The following is a 16,064-nucleotide window of genomic DNA, read 5'->3' as shown; positions in this document are numbered from 1 at the left end:
TGTGACCTTTACCCATCTTTATTTTTGAGGATAACACTACTAAGGTTTGAACTAGGTGGCTCAGGCTTGCTATGTAGACACCCTATCATTTGAGCCGCTCTGCTAATCCCTTTATGTGTTAGCTATTTTCAACATTAAGTTGTCACTTTATGCATAGGCTAGCCCAGACTGCTCTCTTGTTTGTGCATCACCTTGTCACAAAAATGACAAGTGAATGCTACTGTAGCAAGCTATTGGTTTAAAAAGGAGTCTCACTAACTTTTAGTTTGGGGTAGCCTCAAACCATGATCTTCCAATCTCTAAGTAAGTAGGATTACATGTTTGAGCCACCATGCCCAACGACTTTGCCCATCTTTGACAGAATCCCACTCCAATGCTAATGAAATAACAAAGATATAAAATCCCAAATGAAACAGTATAATCACTGCTACAAAAATCTAAATATACAGCACAATATTCTAGATCACCATAGATATAAATACTTAATGACTGCTTTAGGTTTATGACTATGTCAATCAAAAATTCAAGATATCAAGGCTAGCTTGATATAAAAGAAAAATGCCAAAGACCCTGGTAAATGTATCCCATATTATAAGTTAACCTTGGGCTGTGAAAGATGAGATGAGATGATTCTGTATTGTCACCTCTTATTAAATAAAACTAGAATAAGCCCCCCAAATTATTATCCTCTCATTAGATGGAGGGATCTCCCTTAACTTAGTTTATGCAGCTCAATCATATAAACAAAAGTTCAGTGATAGAGCATGTATTTTGCATATGCAAGGCTCTGAGTTTAACACTCAGCACTAAAAACAACATCTCTGCTAGTGGCTACCTCCAAGAGCACAAAGAACACTTCATTTAATTTAAAAAGAGTTATAATTACCTTCTGCCAGGATTTGTTGTTCTGAAAGGAGAAAGGTTGTTTTGAATTCAATTCACAGGTACTAGCATTGCTAGTGATGTTTGGCTTAGCTGCATTGGACACGTAAACAGTGTCTGAAATGCTTGCTTTGGATGAGAAGTCATTGCTGGATGCACATGAACTGTTCTTAACTTCAGGAATCAATTTTTTTAAAAAAGTGTTCTCTTTATGTGCAGAATTATTTCCCAAAGCCAATGGTTGCTTAAGGGATGATTGTTTCTGAGTGGCTATTTTTTTACCCTTGGCTAATGCCTCCTGAAATAAAACTCTCTTATCACTGATGGACTTCTGAAAGACTAGGGGCTTTGGGGGAATGTCTCCCTTCTCAGGAACGGGCTTCTTATCTAAGGCCACAGGCTCATTTAGGGGAGCCTCCTTTTCATTGTTGGATTTGTCTTCCAAGGGCAAAGGTTTATTGAGCTGAGCCCCTGTGTCAGTAATGTGTTCCACGACGGCATGATTCATATTAGCAGACTGCTTCCTCAGAATCAGTGGTTTCTTGAAGACGGGCTTCTCAGTGCTGGGCTTCTGTAAGTCATAGGGCTTCATCTTGGTAGCCAGCTTGCTAGCAGAGACACTCAAGTCCAGTGGTTCACTAAGAGACTCATCATTGGTGTACTCACACAAAGGTAGCTGCTTCTTTAAGATCTCTTGCTCTTGAAAAGTGGGATTCTTTAAAGCTAATTGCCCCTGTAGGCTTGTTGCTGCTTCAGCAGTGGGCACTCTATTCCAAATAAAGGGCTTATTTAAAGGTAAATCTTTGATGGTAGGGTTCTTCTGAAAAGCAGGCTGCTTTTTCAGAAAGTCATTGTTTGTATCAGTCTCCAGAAAGTTGAATGTGTTCAGAAAACAAGATTCTTCTTTATCAGGCTTGTAATCAAAAAGAAATGGTTCCTGACAATAAAGTTTTTCAATGATAGGATTCTCCAGAAAAACCATGGGTTTCTTGCTATGTGATTCTTTTTCAGTGGTGGTCTTCTGTAAGATGCATGGCTTCTTTGAGGGGGGCATGCCCTGTAGAGTGGTATTCTCTTGAAATGCAACTGAATCCTGAAAGAGGTCCTCCTCTTCAGTTTTAGGCTTCTTTTTAAGTGGTGGCTTCATAAAAAAGGAATGAATTTCTTCAGTAATCATCTCTTTCCAATCTGACAGTCCTTGACAGTAGTGTGAGTTGGTACACATTTTATTCTTTAAAGGTACAGTTTCTTTTTTAAAGGAAAATGGCTCCTGAGTACGTGAATTCTCTCCAAAGGTGGTAGTTGGCAATAATAATGGTTTCATGTAGGACACTATCCCTTGAGTGGAGGGTTGTGGATTCTTCAAGGGCACAGGCTTCTGGATGGGCGTGGCCTCCTCCAGCACACACTTCTTGGACAAATCCAAAGCCTCCTGTTGATATGACGCCTTAATGGGAAACTTCACTAGGCAAAACATTTTCTCAGAAGTGACTTTATTTTCCATGTTGGTGTACTTCCTTTGGGATACAAATGACTTCTGGAAACGGTCATCCTTCTCAGTGGAAGACTTCCAGAAAACTGGCGCCTTATTGTACAACTCATCTTCAGGTGTGATTTCCTGAATTTCTAGTGGCTTATAGCCAGCCGTCTTCCTACGAGTGTTACATCTCTTCCTTTTCACAACTGGTAATGTCTTCGTGTGAGTTGTCTTCGTGGTAGTATGCTTCTTCTTATACATAGCTTGTTTCAGGCAAGTGTTAGAGTTGTCGCGCAAATCCGTTTCTAATGACCATGGCTTCTTCAAGATGCTGATTTGCCCTTGAGTGGTTTTCTTCTTCTGCAGGAGAGATGGCTTCTGGAATTCCTCAGTAGTAAGAGGTCTTCCTATATCCTGAAATACTAATGGCTTATTTGAATAGGATCCCTTCCCCTCAATAGTGCTCTTCTTCTCGGTAGTATGGTCCTTCTTTAAACATAATGGCTCTGTGATGAGGTCTTCCCCCTTAGTTGTAGATTTCATCTCAAAAGCTGATGACACTGTAGATGGGATCATCTTCTGCAAAGGCAATGACTTCTGCAGCTTGGATCCCTCTCGCTCTATGCTGTGCTCCTCTTGCAACGAAGCTGGTTTCCAAAGAAGGCATTGCTCCATGGGCTCCATAGTTAAGACATTCTCATTAGAAATGGTATCCTGTAACATCAGAGGATTCATTGAATAGATATTCATATCAGTGGTACATGTCTTCTCACTTAAAGGTAATGAGTTATTAGTGGAAAACGAATCTTCAATTTTAGCCTTCTTCCCAAAAGTCATTGGTTCTATACTAAACTCACTGTCGCTCTCCTCCTCCGAGGATAGTAACTTCTCAAACATGGACATCTCTTCATTATATGTGCACTTCTTCACTGCCTTCTCCGTAAGGGTTTGTTCCTTGACAGCACATCCCTCTTTAGAAACGAATGAGTTTTTGATGAGAAATGCCTCTTCAGTGGATGATGTTTCAGATTTGCTCAATGTATCCAGACTAAGTGGTTTCTCCATTATGTTTGACAAGGTAGCAGGATGTACCACTGGTACAACATCCAACTTACTCCTGCAAATGCAATAATGTCTTTGTAAGAAAAATAAAGTTTATATGTTCTTACCCATTATCACATTCTATTATTGCATTAACTAAAATCATGGAAGTGAAAAGAGATTCAGCCCAAAAGACAGAATAGAGAGTAAGTGGGGGGAGAGGGGGAGGCACCACAGCACATCAAATAAGAAGTATGCTGCATAGTTGCTATCTAGGTCCCAAGAATTTTCTACAGTACTTCTGAAATATATATTATAATTTCTTACATGTGATTATCACTTTCTATATACAAAGGCTTCTATTGTAATACTTATCACAATGTGTAAGTATCTACTTAAGTATCAGTCTTTCTTACTAGTTGCTTTTACTCTTCTTTATCAGGCTTATGGTAAAATGTAGATTGAAATTGAATATTATTTAAAGAGTAATAAGACTGGCATCCTGGTCACTAACTTTGGTGACATCTATTCACATTCTCTACAGCCAGGAATCTTCACGAGATATTTACCAAAGAATGAATAAAAAAGACCAAAATTGAAACCTGTCAAATATCAGGCTTCATCCTGAAGATAATTCTATAGCCAATTAAGAGTGTCTGCCTAAAGAAGCAAGCATAAAGGGGATCTAAATAGGGAAAGAGGAAGCGAAACTTTCCCCCTTTGCAGATGACATGATTCTGTATTTAAAGAACCCTATAGACTCCACTCCCAAGCTTCTTGAGCTGATTCAAAACTTTGGAAAGGTAGCAGGGTATAAAATTAACTCTCAAAAATCAACTGCCTTCCTCTATGCCAACAGTGAGAGGAATGAGGCAACAATCAGGAAAGCAACTCCTTTTGCAATAGCCACAAAGAAAATAAAGTACCTAGGAATTACCTTAACTAAGACTGTAAAGGAGCTTTTTCATGAAAAATTTAAAACCCTGAAAAAGGAAAGTAAAGCAGAACTGGGGAAACGGAAAAACCTCCAGTGCTCCTGGATTGGAAGCATCAGCATCATGAAAATGACAATCTTGCCAAGGGCTATCTACAAATTCAATGCAATACCCATCAATATCCCAATGTCATTCTTTAAAGAAATAGAAGAGACAATCCAAAATAGCAGAAAGAACAGCGCATGAGTTATTTCAAAACCAAACTTTAGACTCTATTACAGAGCTATAATTATCAAAACCGCTTGATACTGGCACAAGAACAGGCCTGAAGACCAATGGAATAGAACTGAGGACCCAGATATTAAACCATAGACCTATGGCCACCTAATCTTTGATAAGAGAGCCAAAAAAATAGAATGGAAGAAAAACAGCCTCTTTAACAAGTGGTGCTGGCAGAATTGGTTAAGCACCGCAGAAAACTAAAGTTGGATCCTTCTTTTGTCACCCTGCACTAGAATTAACTCCAGATGGATCAAAACCTCGAGGTAAAAGCCGCCACACTGAAAACTTTACAAGAAGAATAGGACATACACTAGGCCTCCTTGGCACAGGTCGAAATTTTCTCAATAAGGACCAAGAAACACAACAAATCAGAGAAAGGCTGGATAAGTGGGACTGGATTAAACTGCAGAGCTTCTGTATGGCAAAGGACCTAACTATCAAACTAACTAGAAAGCCTACAGAGTGAGAGAAGATCTTCAGTAACCATACAACAGACAAAGGCCTCATATCTAAAATATATCAACAGCTCAAAAAATTGAATCCCTCCAAAACTAATCTCCAAAGTAACAACCATCCCATTAAAAGATGGGCCAAAGACTTAAAGAGATTCTTCTCTGAAGAAGAAATAAAAATGGCCTATAGACACATGAACAAATGCTCGACATCTCTGGTCATAAAAGAAATGCAAATCAAAACAAGTCTAAGATTCCACCTCACTCTAGTTAGAATGGCCAGGATCAAGAAAACTAATAATAACAGATGCTGGAGGGGATGTGGCCAGGAGGGATCACTACTACACTGTTGGTGGGAGTGCAAAGTCATTCAACCACTGTGGAAAGCAGAATGGCAGTTCCTCAAAAGACTAAACATAGAGCTCCCCTATGACCCAGCAATTCCACTACTTGGCATTCACCCAATTGTCCAGAAACAAGGGCATACTAAATCCACTAGCACAACCATGTTCATTGCAGCACTATTTACCATAGCAAAGTTATGGAACCAACCCAGATGTCCCTTAGTTGATGAGTGGATCAACAAGATGTGGTATTTGTACACAATGGAATTCTATGCTACTGTCAGAAAGAATGACATCGCCCCATTTGTAAGGAAATGGAAAGACAGAAAAAATCATATTAAGTGAAGTAAGCCAGACTCAAAGGAACATAAACATAGGCCCAATAGTCTCCCTCATTGGTCATAATCAGTAGAAACACTGGGCTCTCCTAGCAGAGATCTACAATAGAACAAAATCTAGAGACATAAGGCCAAATAGTATGAGACTAAATGTAAGGACCTTCAGGATAAGGAAACAAAATCCATATAATGAATGACTGTTGTCCTTAATGTACTATGTTATCTCTCATCTCTTTTGTTATCCCTTGGTTATCTCATATTGTTACAATATTTCACCTTATTATCTGATATATTTTATATGTGCTTAATTGGTTATTTGAAATTAGACAGGGAAGGGGGAAATCAAGATAAGCAGGGGGAGGGTAGGAGGGAAATGGGGACCATGTCATGAGAAAGGGTATCAATGTTTGTGAAGTTATGTACCTTCTATCTGGTGAATATAATGTAACCCTTCTATTACTCAAAATAAAAATATATTTTAAGAAGGGTGGGGGTAGGGGGGAGGGAAATGGGGACCAAGACATGTGAAAGGGTATCAATGTATGTAAATTAATGCACCTTCTATCTGGCAAATATCATGTAACCCTTCTATTAATTACAATAAAAATATATGAAAAAAGAAATATGATGTAAAAATCAATGTTAATAAATTATTTAATAAAAAATAGAAAATATATATATATTTTAAAAAGAGTGCCTGCCTAACACATCTGAGGTCAAATTCAAATCCCAGTATCACTAATACATACACATACACATATACATACGTACACACACATATGTACACACACATACACATTTACATAATGACTAACCAAGTATGGCCAAATCACTGAAAGACTCTAAGTCAGCACGAGAAGAGAATTAAACGCAAACAGAATCATTAGTTTAAACAGTGGCAGCAAGCAGCACTGAATCATATGATTCAATTTACCCTAATCATCCAAAATGGATGAGAGTACACAAGGGGACTAGGAAGACAACGCATTCCTTATAAATATATCTTATTTTTATTGCCAGTCCTGGGACCTGAACTCAGGGCCTGCGCATTATCCTTGGACAATTTTTGCTCAAGGGTAGCACTCTGTCACCTGAGCCACAGTGCCACTACTGGCTTTTGCTCTATATGTGGTATCAAGGAATCGAACCCAGGGCTTTGGCAAGTGCTTTACCACTAGATTGCACTCCCAACCCTAAAATATATCTTATATAAATGAGTTTTCTTTTTTTTTTAAACAGTATCTTGTTATGTAACCCGAAATCAACTTGAACTCATTTTGTAGCCCAGGCTGGCCTTGAATCTATGATTCTTCTGCCTCACAGCCTTCTTGAATGCTAGAATTATAGGCATGTGCTACCAGCAGTGCACAGTTGTTTTCAAGGATGTTTAAAATATTCTGAAATGAATCCCAGTAGGTGAATAAACTGGTTTTTATAGGAACCAGGTCTTGAACCAGCCTCTCCAGGTACACTTTCACCTGCCAGTCATGCATGACTATATTAGCTGGAGGTGAAAGTCTACTCTCAGCTCTAGATGGCTGCCTCTCCATCTTTAGTGGGCCTTCAATCCTTCACAAAGACACTGGTGTTTTTTGTTTTGTTACCAATGTAGTATTTTTAGTAGTTTTTATATTTTCTCCTGCTGTCAGGTCTTTGTAGGAACAAATCTTTATTATTAAATAGTGCAAAGCAAGAACCAATGTGCAGTACTTTCCCTATGGACTTGCTCTTTCTTGCTCCTCCTTGCATCATACACATGTACATAGAATAACTCTCAGTCTCCTCATTTAATTTGCCCTACTAGCTTTCATTTTACCTGGTAAGGTGTAAGATCGCCTCTTTCAACACATGGTGCTGGGAAAACTGATTATCCATTTGTGAGAGGCTGAAACCTGCCCCCTATCTCTCACAAAAATCAGCTGAAGCCCTGCATTGGTGGCTCATATCTTTAATCATAGGTAATAAGGAGGCTGAAATATGAGGATCATTGTTCAAAATTAGCCAGGGAAGGAAAGTGAATGAGACTCTTACATCCAGAAATAGAGATGTGGCTCAAGTGATAGAGTGCCAACCTTAAATGAAAAAGCTAATGGTCAGCTCCAAGTGAAAAAGAACTCAAAACTTTAAAGCGTTTATCCCCCTAAATTTTAATCTCAAGTTTTTTAAAAAAAATTGAAATGCTTTTTCCAAAGTAAAAAAAGGGGGTGGGGAACTACCCTGGAATTCACAAGGAGAAGTAATTATTTATTAGAGACTCAATAGTCCCAAAATAGGAATAAGAATTGATAAATGAATGGGGCAGGGAATGTTACCTAGTGGTAGAGTGCCTGCCTAGAATGCAAGAAGCCTTGTGTTTGATTCCTTGGGACCACATATACAGGAAAAAAAGCCAGAAGTGGTACTGTGGCTCAAGCATCGTACCCAGGCTCCGAGTTCAAGCCCAAGGAATGGCACAAAAAAGAGCTGACAAATGAAATTCCATCAAATTGAAAATATCCTTCACCACAAGAGAAACAATTACCAGAACAACCCAGAGAAAGGGACTCAACAGATAAGTGATTAAGAAAGAAAATAAACACCAAAAAACAGGACTGCAGTGTACCTCTTGTTGTAAATCATCAACCTTGCAAGTGCAATGTCTTAAGTTCAAACTCCAGTACTGGAAAAAACAGTGCTCAATAGTAGTATTTCTCTAAGATGTGCAAGACCCTAGATTCCCTCCCTAGCACCAAAAGGGAAAGAAATATAAGTCTTTTTAATTGTGAGTAGCTTTGACATTACAGAAAAATTTCAAAGATAATAGAATTTGTCTACCCAAATAAAAGGCCATCTTTATTTTGCCAAATGCTTTAGTGGACTCTCATTTGTTGCAGGAATCTAGAGCTTTGACTGGCTTCTGTTAGTGACATATGGAATATGGAATATGTCACTTTAGTTGAATTATTCTTCAAAATGTGTAGTTTCTTGGAACAAATCAAAGACTAGAAGTGGCAAAAGTGAGGAGAAGCTTGTGGAACTAATCAGAATTGACCAAGAGAATGCTCTGAGAGTAAACAATGAGGCAGAAATGTGGGAGGAATTTCGGGGATAGTGCTCAGCATACTGGCAAACAGGATTTCTAGGAGGTTGGCCTTTGTGTAATCAGGGAAAATGTATATAATTTTTTTTAATGAGAGCTCTTAGATGAGTGAAAAGTGACTGAAGATTTCAAATGGAATTTGTTTTTATTGATTTATTGCATGATAATAAATTATGTAATTTAGACACATTTCTAGGAAGACTCAAATTACTAAAAGTTATTCAAGAAGAATATAAGCCAGGTGCTACTGTAGCTCATGTCTGTCAGTTACATAGTAGGATGAAATCTGAAAGATCATGGTTAGAAGTCATCCCTGTTAGAAAACTCCATGAGACTCCATCTCCAATTAACCAGCATAAACAGAAAAGGCTGGACTGGAGATGTGACTCTAGTGATAAGAGTACCAGCTGTGAATGAAATGCTAAGTAAACCCCAATACAGGTGGAGGAGGAAGAAGTGGTGAGGAGGACAATGTAGAAGAGACTAAAGGGAGAAGAAACGAAGAGGAAGAAGAAGAGGTAAAGAAAGGAGGAGGAGAGAACGGAGGAAGAGGAAAGGAGGGTATGGAGAAAGGAGGGAAGAGGAAGGAGGAAAGGGAGTAAAGGGGGGCATGGGGGAAGTGGAGGAGAAAGGATAAAGAGGAGAAGGGGAGAGGAGGGAAGGGGAGAAGGAAAAGGAAGAAAAGGGTAGGAAGAAACAGAAAAAGAGGAAAGGAGGAGATGAGGAGGGGAAAGGGAAAGAAAGGAGGAAAGGGGAGGGGGAAGTGGAAGGAAGAGAAGGAAAAGGAGGAAGGGAGGAAGGAAGGGAGGAAGGGAGGAAGGGAAGGAGGGAGGGAGGGAGGAAGGAAGGAAGGAAGGAAGGAAGGAAGGAAGGAAGGAAGAGGAAATGAGGAGATGAGGAGGGGAAAGGGAAAGAAAGGAGGAAAGAGGAGGGAGAAGTGGAAGGAAGAGGAGGAAGGGAGGGAGGGAGGGAGGGAGGGAGGGAGGGAGGGAGGGAGGGGGAGGAAGGGAGGAAGGAAGGGAGGGAGGGACGGAGGGAGGGAGGGAGGGAGGGAAGTGAAGGAGGGAGGGAGGAGGGGAGGGAGGGAGGAAAGGAGGGAGGAAGGAAGGAAAAGAAAGAAATCCAAATAGACCTATAATAAAGGGATTCAGCAAACTATCTGCAAAGAGCCAAGTGAAGTTGCTAAAGCCTGTAATCCTAGCTACAGAGAGATCAAGGGTTTTAGGTCAGGTGAAAAGATGTTCTTGATACTCCATCACAAACAATCGCTATACACCAGGTACAGTGGTATGCCTGTTTTTTCATCTATGGAGAGGCACAATGAGTGGGCACAGTGACACACTCCTGTCAGTGACATAGGAAACCAGGGAAAAAATGATCACAGCCAAGGCTGGCACAGGTACAAAGCAAGACCCTACCTCAAAAAAGCCAAATGCAAAAAGGGACTGGAAGCTTGACCCAGGGGATAGAGTACCTGCCTAGCAAGTGCAAAGCCCTTAGTTCAATCCCCAGTATTTCCAAATAAAATTCTAAAAACTATCCACAAAAAAGTACAGGCTCCAATGGCTTTGCTATTGAATTTTAACAAACATTTAAAGAAGAATTAATTTGATTTCTTCGAACTCTCCCATGAAATAGAAAAGGTGGGAACACTTTCCAGTTCACTCTTTGTGTTACTCTACCAAACAACACTGATATTGCAAGATAACAAAAACACAGAACAACACCTCTTGTACAGAGGCAAACATTCTCAACAAAATAGTAGCAAACCAAACCCAGAAACATCTAAAAAGGATTAATCACCATAACCAACTGGGATTTATCCAGAAATGCAAGTTACTTTAATATCCAAAACATTTCATATCCTATACTATACTGTACTGCACTATACTGTACTATACTAACAGAATAAAGAAAAAGACAGGTGCTGGTGGCTCATGCCTGTAATCCTAGGTACTTAAGAGGCTGAGATCTGAAGAACACAGTTCAAAGCCATCCCAGGCAGCAAAGTCTGTGAGACTCTTATCTCCATTAAGTTACCAGTAAAGCAGAAATGGTGCTGTGGTTTAAAGAGGTAGAGTGCTAGCCTTGAGCAAAAAGAGCTCAGAGACAGCACCTAGGCTCTGAATTCAAGCCCCATGACAAACAAAAAAATAAATATAAATATAATGCTTTTATGATAGAAAGCACTCAGAATGGAAGAATCAAAATAGATTCCCATTATCCTCAACACGATAAGGGGAATCTCAAAACAAAAACCCAGAAACTAATATCATAATTACTGTGACAGGATGATGCCTTCTCCCTAAGATCATGGAAAACAAAAGTACAGCCAACTCTAGATATTCCTAACTGAACATAAGGTTCTAGCTAAGGCAATGAGATGAAAAAAATCAAATAAAAATCATCTCTATGAAAAGTGACAAAATTATATTAGCAGATTGCATCTTATATAGACAGTCCTAAGGAATCCACACAAAACTAATAGATAACAATGGAAATCAGCACAATTCTAAGATACAAGATCAATTTACAAAAATCAAATTTGTTTCTATACATACTTGTAACAATCTAAAAATGAAATTGAGAAGACAATTCCATTAACAATAGCATCAAGACAAAATCTTAGAAAATATTTGATGAAACACATGTAAAATTTATACTCTGAAAAGTGTACAAAATTGTAAAGGAAATTAAACATCTTAAGCAACAGCTTAAAAACATAATATGTTCATTGGAAGATGTAGTACAGTTAGAATGGAAAAATTCATAAATTGATTTACATATTCAACATAATTTCTACAAAAACTTCAACCAGTTTATTTGTAGAAAGTGACAAGCTGTTTCCAAAATTCATTTCTAAAGTGAAATTGCAAGGAACCCCCAAATAGCCAAAACAATCTTGAAAAAGAACTAGAATCAGTTTGTCCTACTTCAAAACATACTATGTAGCCCAGTGCATGTGGCTCACACCTACAATTCTAGCCACTCAGGCAGAGATCTGAAGTTTTCAAACGTTCAAAGCCAGCTGGAGTGGGAAAGTCCACAAGTATCTTATCTCCAAAAAACTACCAAAAAACTGGAAGTGGTGCTTAGCTCAAGTGACTGAGCACTAAACATGAGCTAAAAAAAACTCAGGGACAGCACCCAGACCTTAAATTCAATCCCTAGGATGATGCAGGTACAGGCATGGGTGCACGTGCGTGCACACATGCACACTCTTGCACACACACACACACACACACACACACACACACACACACACACACAAATATACTACAAAGCTACAATAACCGAGCCAAAATGTTCCTGGCTTAATGATTTTTTTTTTGCAGTAACAGAAATTGAACTCAAGGTCACATGCTTGATACCACTCAAGTCACATCCCTAGTCCTATGGGCAAAATGATAATGACCTAGAGATAGATGGAAGAAAAATGAGTGCCCAAATATAAATGCTTACATTTACAATGAATTGACTTGACAAGAATGCTAAGACATTTAATTAAAGAAAGAAAAATTAAGCTTCTCTTGAACCATGCCTTGTGTAGGTTGTAGAGGGGAGATAGGCAGGTCAAATGCAGAGGGACAAAGGGAAAATATGGGGAAAAATAAGTGTGAAAATGGAACAAGGAAGCTTAAAACTAGTTTGAGAACAGGGGTGGGGAAGTGAAAGAACGATAGAATGATTAGGAGCAAGTCATATATACATAAATGACCATAATAAAATAAAAACTTTAAAAATAAAATAAGTAAAATAAATTTCCTTGTATGACTAATTGACACTAATTTTTAAAAAAATGACAAGAAAAATTAAAAACTGAAAAAAAAGCAAAAAGACTAATCATTTCAATGGTTCTGGAAAACTTGGAAATACACACGCAAAACAATGATATTACACTACTAGCCACCAACAAACAAAAATTATCACAAACAAAAATTAACATAAAGTAAGTTTTTTTAAAAATTCTAAATTTTTAAGCACTAATGGCTTACATACATAATCCTAGCTACTCAGGAAGCTGAGAACTGAAGATCAGGGTTCAAAAACAATCCAAGCAGAAACGTCTCTGAGAGATTATTAGCTCCAATTAAGCACTCAAAAAAACTGGAAGTAGAACTTTCTGCTCAAAGTAGTAGAGTGCTGGCCTTGAGTAAAAGTGCTCAGAGCCAGCGCTTAGGCCCAGAGTTCAAGCACCAAGACAAAAATAAATAAATAAATAATCTTAAATTGAGCTGACACTTTAAAACTCATAGAGGGGAAAGTATTCATCTTAGTAATCTTGCATTTAACAGTCGTTTTTAGATATGACATCAAACAAATCTAAGTAGTAACAAAAATTAGTTGAATGTAATAAAAATTAAGAATTCATATATTTCAGAAGACATCAGCAGCAAAATGAAAGAATGGAATGAGTAAAATGTTTACAATTCAGGAACTTGTATAGAATATATAAAGGACTCTTCTAACTTAAAATAAATGAACATTTAATACAAATGATAAATGAACATTTAATACAAAAGAATTAGAAACAGTTATTAACTACTATCAATAATCAAAAGATAGAAACAAGTCAAACATCCATCAACTAATCAATGCATAAATATACAGTAAATAAATAAAAAATAGAATATTATTTGGCAATAGAAAGAAATGAAGTACTGACATCTGCTATATTATGACTCTTTAGAGAGCCAAAGAAACAAAAAGACATATGTTCCATAATCTCGCATATAAAAGAAATCTTCATAGAGACAGAAAATACATTAGTGAAGGTTTAAATCTAGGAAGCCTGGTGAGTTTGAGAGGTGATAGTTAAAGGTTTAGAGTTTCTTTGGGGTTAATGAAAATGTTCCAGCCAAGCACAAGTGGTTTATACCTGTAATCCTAGCTACTAAGGAGGTTGAAATCTGAGGACCAAGGTTCCGAGCCAACTTGAGGAGGAAAGTGCATAACACTCTTATCTCTACTTCTATCTGGCAAATATCATGTAACCCTTTTATTAATTACAATAAAAATATTTAAAAAAACAAAAACAAAAACAAAAAAGACTCTTATCTCCAATTAACCACTAAAAAGCTGGAAATGGAAATATGGCTCAAATAGAAGAGCACCAGCTTCGAATTAAAAAACTAGAGAACAATGCCCAGGCCTTGAGTTCAAGCCCCTAGTACCTGTGTGCACACACAAGAGACATGTAAACTGTGATTCCTGCATAATTGTGAATATACTAAAATCTATGAGGTGTACATTTTATATGTTTAAAATGTACATTTTTTAAAAGATTAAAAATTGTAAAGCTATGAATTGCATTGCATATGAATTATATCTCAGTAAACAAGATACAGAATGATGCATGACTACAGTGAGTTCTCAATAAATGATTAATTTACTAGTTCTATTACTATCATTAATATCTCCACTAAACTCTGACTAAAGAGAAAAATGTCTCTGGTAAAATTAGAACAGTAAAATAAATTCAAAAGAAAATAATGTAGAGAATTAAGGTCTTATATGTACACAAATCACAGAGATTCCATTTCAGCAGGAAACCACTTAAGGATATATGTTAATCTTCTAGTTTGATTTCTTAGTGTTGAGTAATTAGTAGGGTACCCTGTAGACCCTGCAGGTTACTTTAATTGAGTTTCCAACCTTTTACCTGACTTATGAAAAGCCATACTTATCCGGCTGTAACCATCTATTTAATTTATTCAAATGCAGATTGCTTAATTCCTGAAAAAGTAATTCCTATTAAAATAAGGAAACATATAAAAGTTTCATTCCATTTTCTAATTCTTTTTTTTGCCAGTCCTGGGCTTGAGGTCAGGGCCTGAGCACTGTCCTTGGCCTTTCTCAAGGCTAGAGCTCTACCACATGAGCCATAATACCACTTCCGGCTTTTTTTCTTTGTATGTGGTACTGAGGAATCGAACCCGGGTCTTCGTGCATGCTAGGCAAAACTCCCGGCCCCATTTTCTAATTCTTATTCTAGTAAAAGCTTTCCTAAGGATAAATTATTTTTCCAATCCTATATGTAAATACTCAACCTTACTTGCAGAACTTGTGATCAGTTACCTGTAAAGAAGGTACATGTTTCTGGCTCATGGAAACAGTAAATTCCCTCCAGTAACAAAGGGCAAAGCTCTCCCAAAAGCTTCTAATGGTGTAAACAGACTGATACTACAAGTCAGCTGAGTTTGTGAAAACTTAAGATGCTTCTATGCTCCCATGCACAGACACAAACAAGGGATGAATTACTAAACAAGAAAAAAAGCTGTTCTTGATTATAAACAACAGTTCTATATGCACACATATCATGGAAGAAGAGAGGGAGGGAGAGGGAAGGAGGGAGAGCGCCAGCCCTGTAAATACATTTTAACCACACATGTGGGCCCATCTCAGCACCCAGGGTTAATGAGATAGTTATGATTAAGGCCAAGAATAAATATGTTCGAGGAGTCCAATTGTAGAACCCCTCTGAACAGCTAATAGACTGTTTAACAAAATGAATGCCAGGAAGCTGACACATGTTCTGTCTGGAGGGAGGGGAAGTGAAAGAGGAGGCACTCAAATGGAAGGAGGAAGAGTAAAAAAATGCAGTTATTATAGTCAATGTGCATTGAAAAAAAACATTGAACTTGAGAGTAAGGATGGGACAGTGAAAATGGGAAAGAACAAAAGAAAGGGTTGACATTGACCAAGATGTACTGTATTTATAAAGTAATTTGTAAAACTGAAACCTTTTTGCCCAACTATTTAACAAAACAAAAAATATATTCTTACTGGGGACCAAATGGTGCCATCTGAGTCCCTCTTACTCACCATTTTCTTTTTCTCCTCTTGTTTCTTGCTACCCCAAGAGTGCATGTATTCCAAGAATTGTATTTTACAAACTCCTTATTGGCTTTTTTTGTTAACTGAATAGATTGATTTTGAATAGCCTAGGGAAAAAAAGGGGACAAGAAAATGAAGAGAAGGGCTGGGAATGTGGCTTATAGGTGAAGTGTTTGCCTAGTATGCATAAAACCCTGGGTTCAATTCCTCAGTACCATAAAAACAGAAAAAGCCAGAAGTGATGCTGTGGCTCAAGTGGTAGAGCACTATCCTTGAGGGGAAAAAAAAAGCTCAAGGACAGTGCCCAGGCTCTGAGTTCAAGCCCCAGGACTGGCAAAAAAGGAAAGAAAAAGAAAAAAAAGAAGAAAAGCATATAACTCCAATAAGTGGTTCTTAC

General features: G+C 37.9%; 1 protein-coding gene across 8 annotated transcripts in view; it reads right to left on the bottom strand.

The window, feature by feature from the left end:
* Positions 1-16,064, bottom strand: part of Ccnb3 (cyclin B3) — a 69,746-nt gene that overhangs the window by 20,637 nt on the left and 33,045 nt on the right. For all 8 annotated transcript variants that reach the window (XM_090326704.1, XM_090326701.1, XM_090326700.1 and 5 more), the window contains 2 exons: positions 15,656-15,774; positions 887-3,476 (listed from right to left, as the gene is read on the bottom strand). In XM_090326704.1, the coding sequence (XP_090182830.1) occupies positions 887-3,476; positions 15,656-15,774 (2,709 nt within the window). The remainder of the gene's footprint in view (positions 1-886; positions 3,477-15,655; positions 15,775-16,064) is intronic.

This window comes from Megascapheus bottae, chromosome X (assembly GCF_031878675.1).
Source record: "Megascapheus bottae isolate mThoBot1 chromosome X, mThoBot2.hap1, whole genome shotgun sequence".
Classification (NCBI taxonomy): Eukaryota; Metazoa; Chordata; class Mammalia; order Rodentia; family Geomyidae; genus Megascapheus; species Megascapheus bottae.
This window is presented reverse-complemented; position numbering and strand designations above follow the sequence as displayed.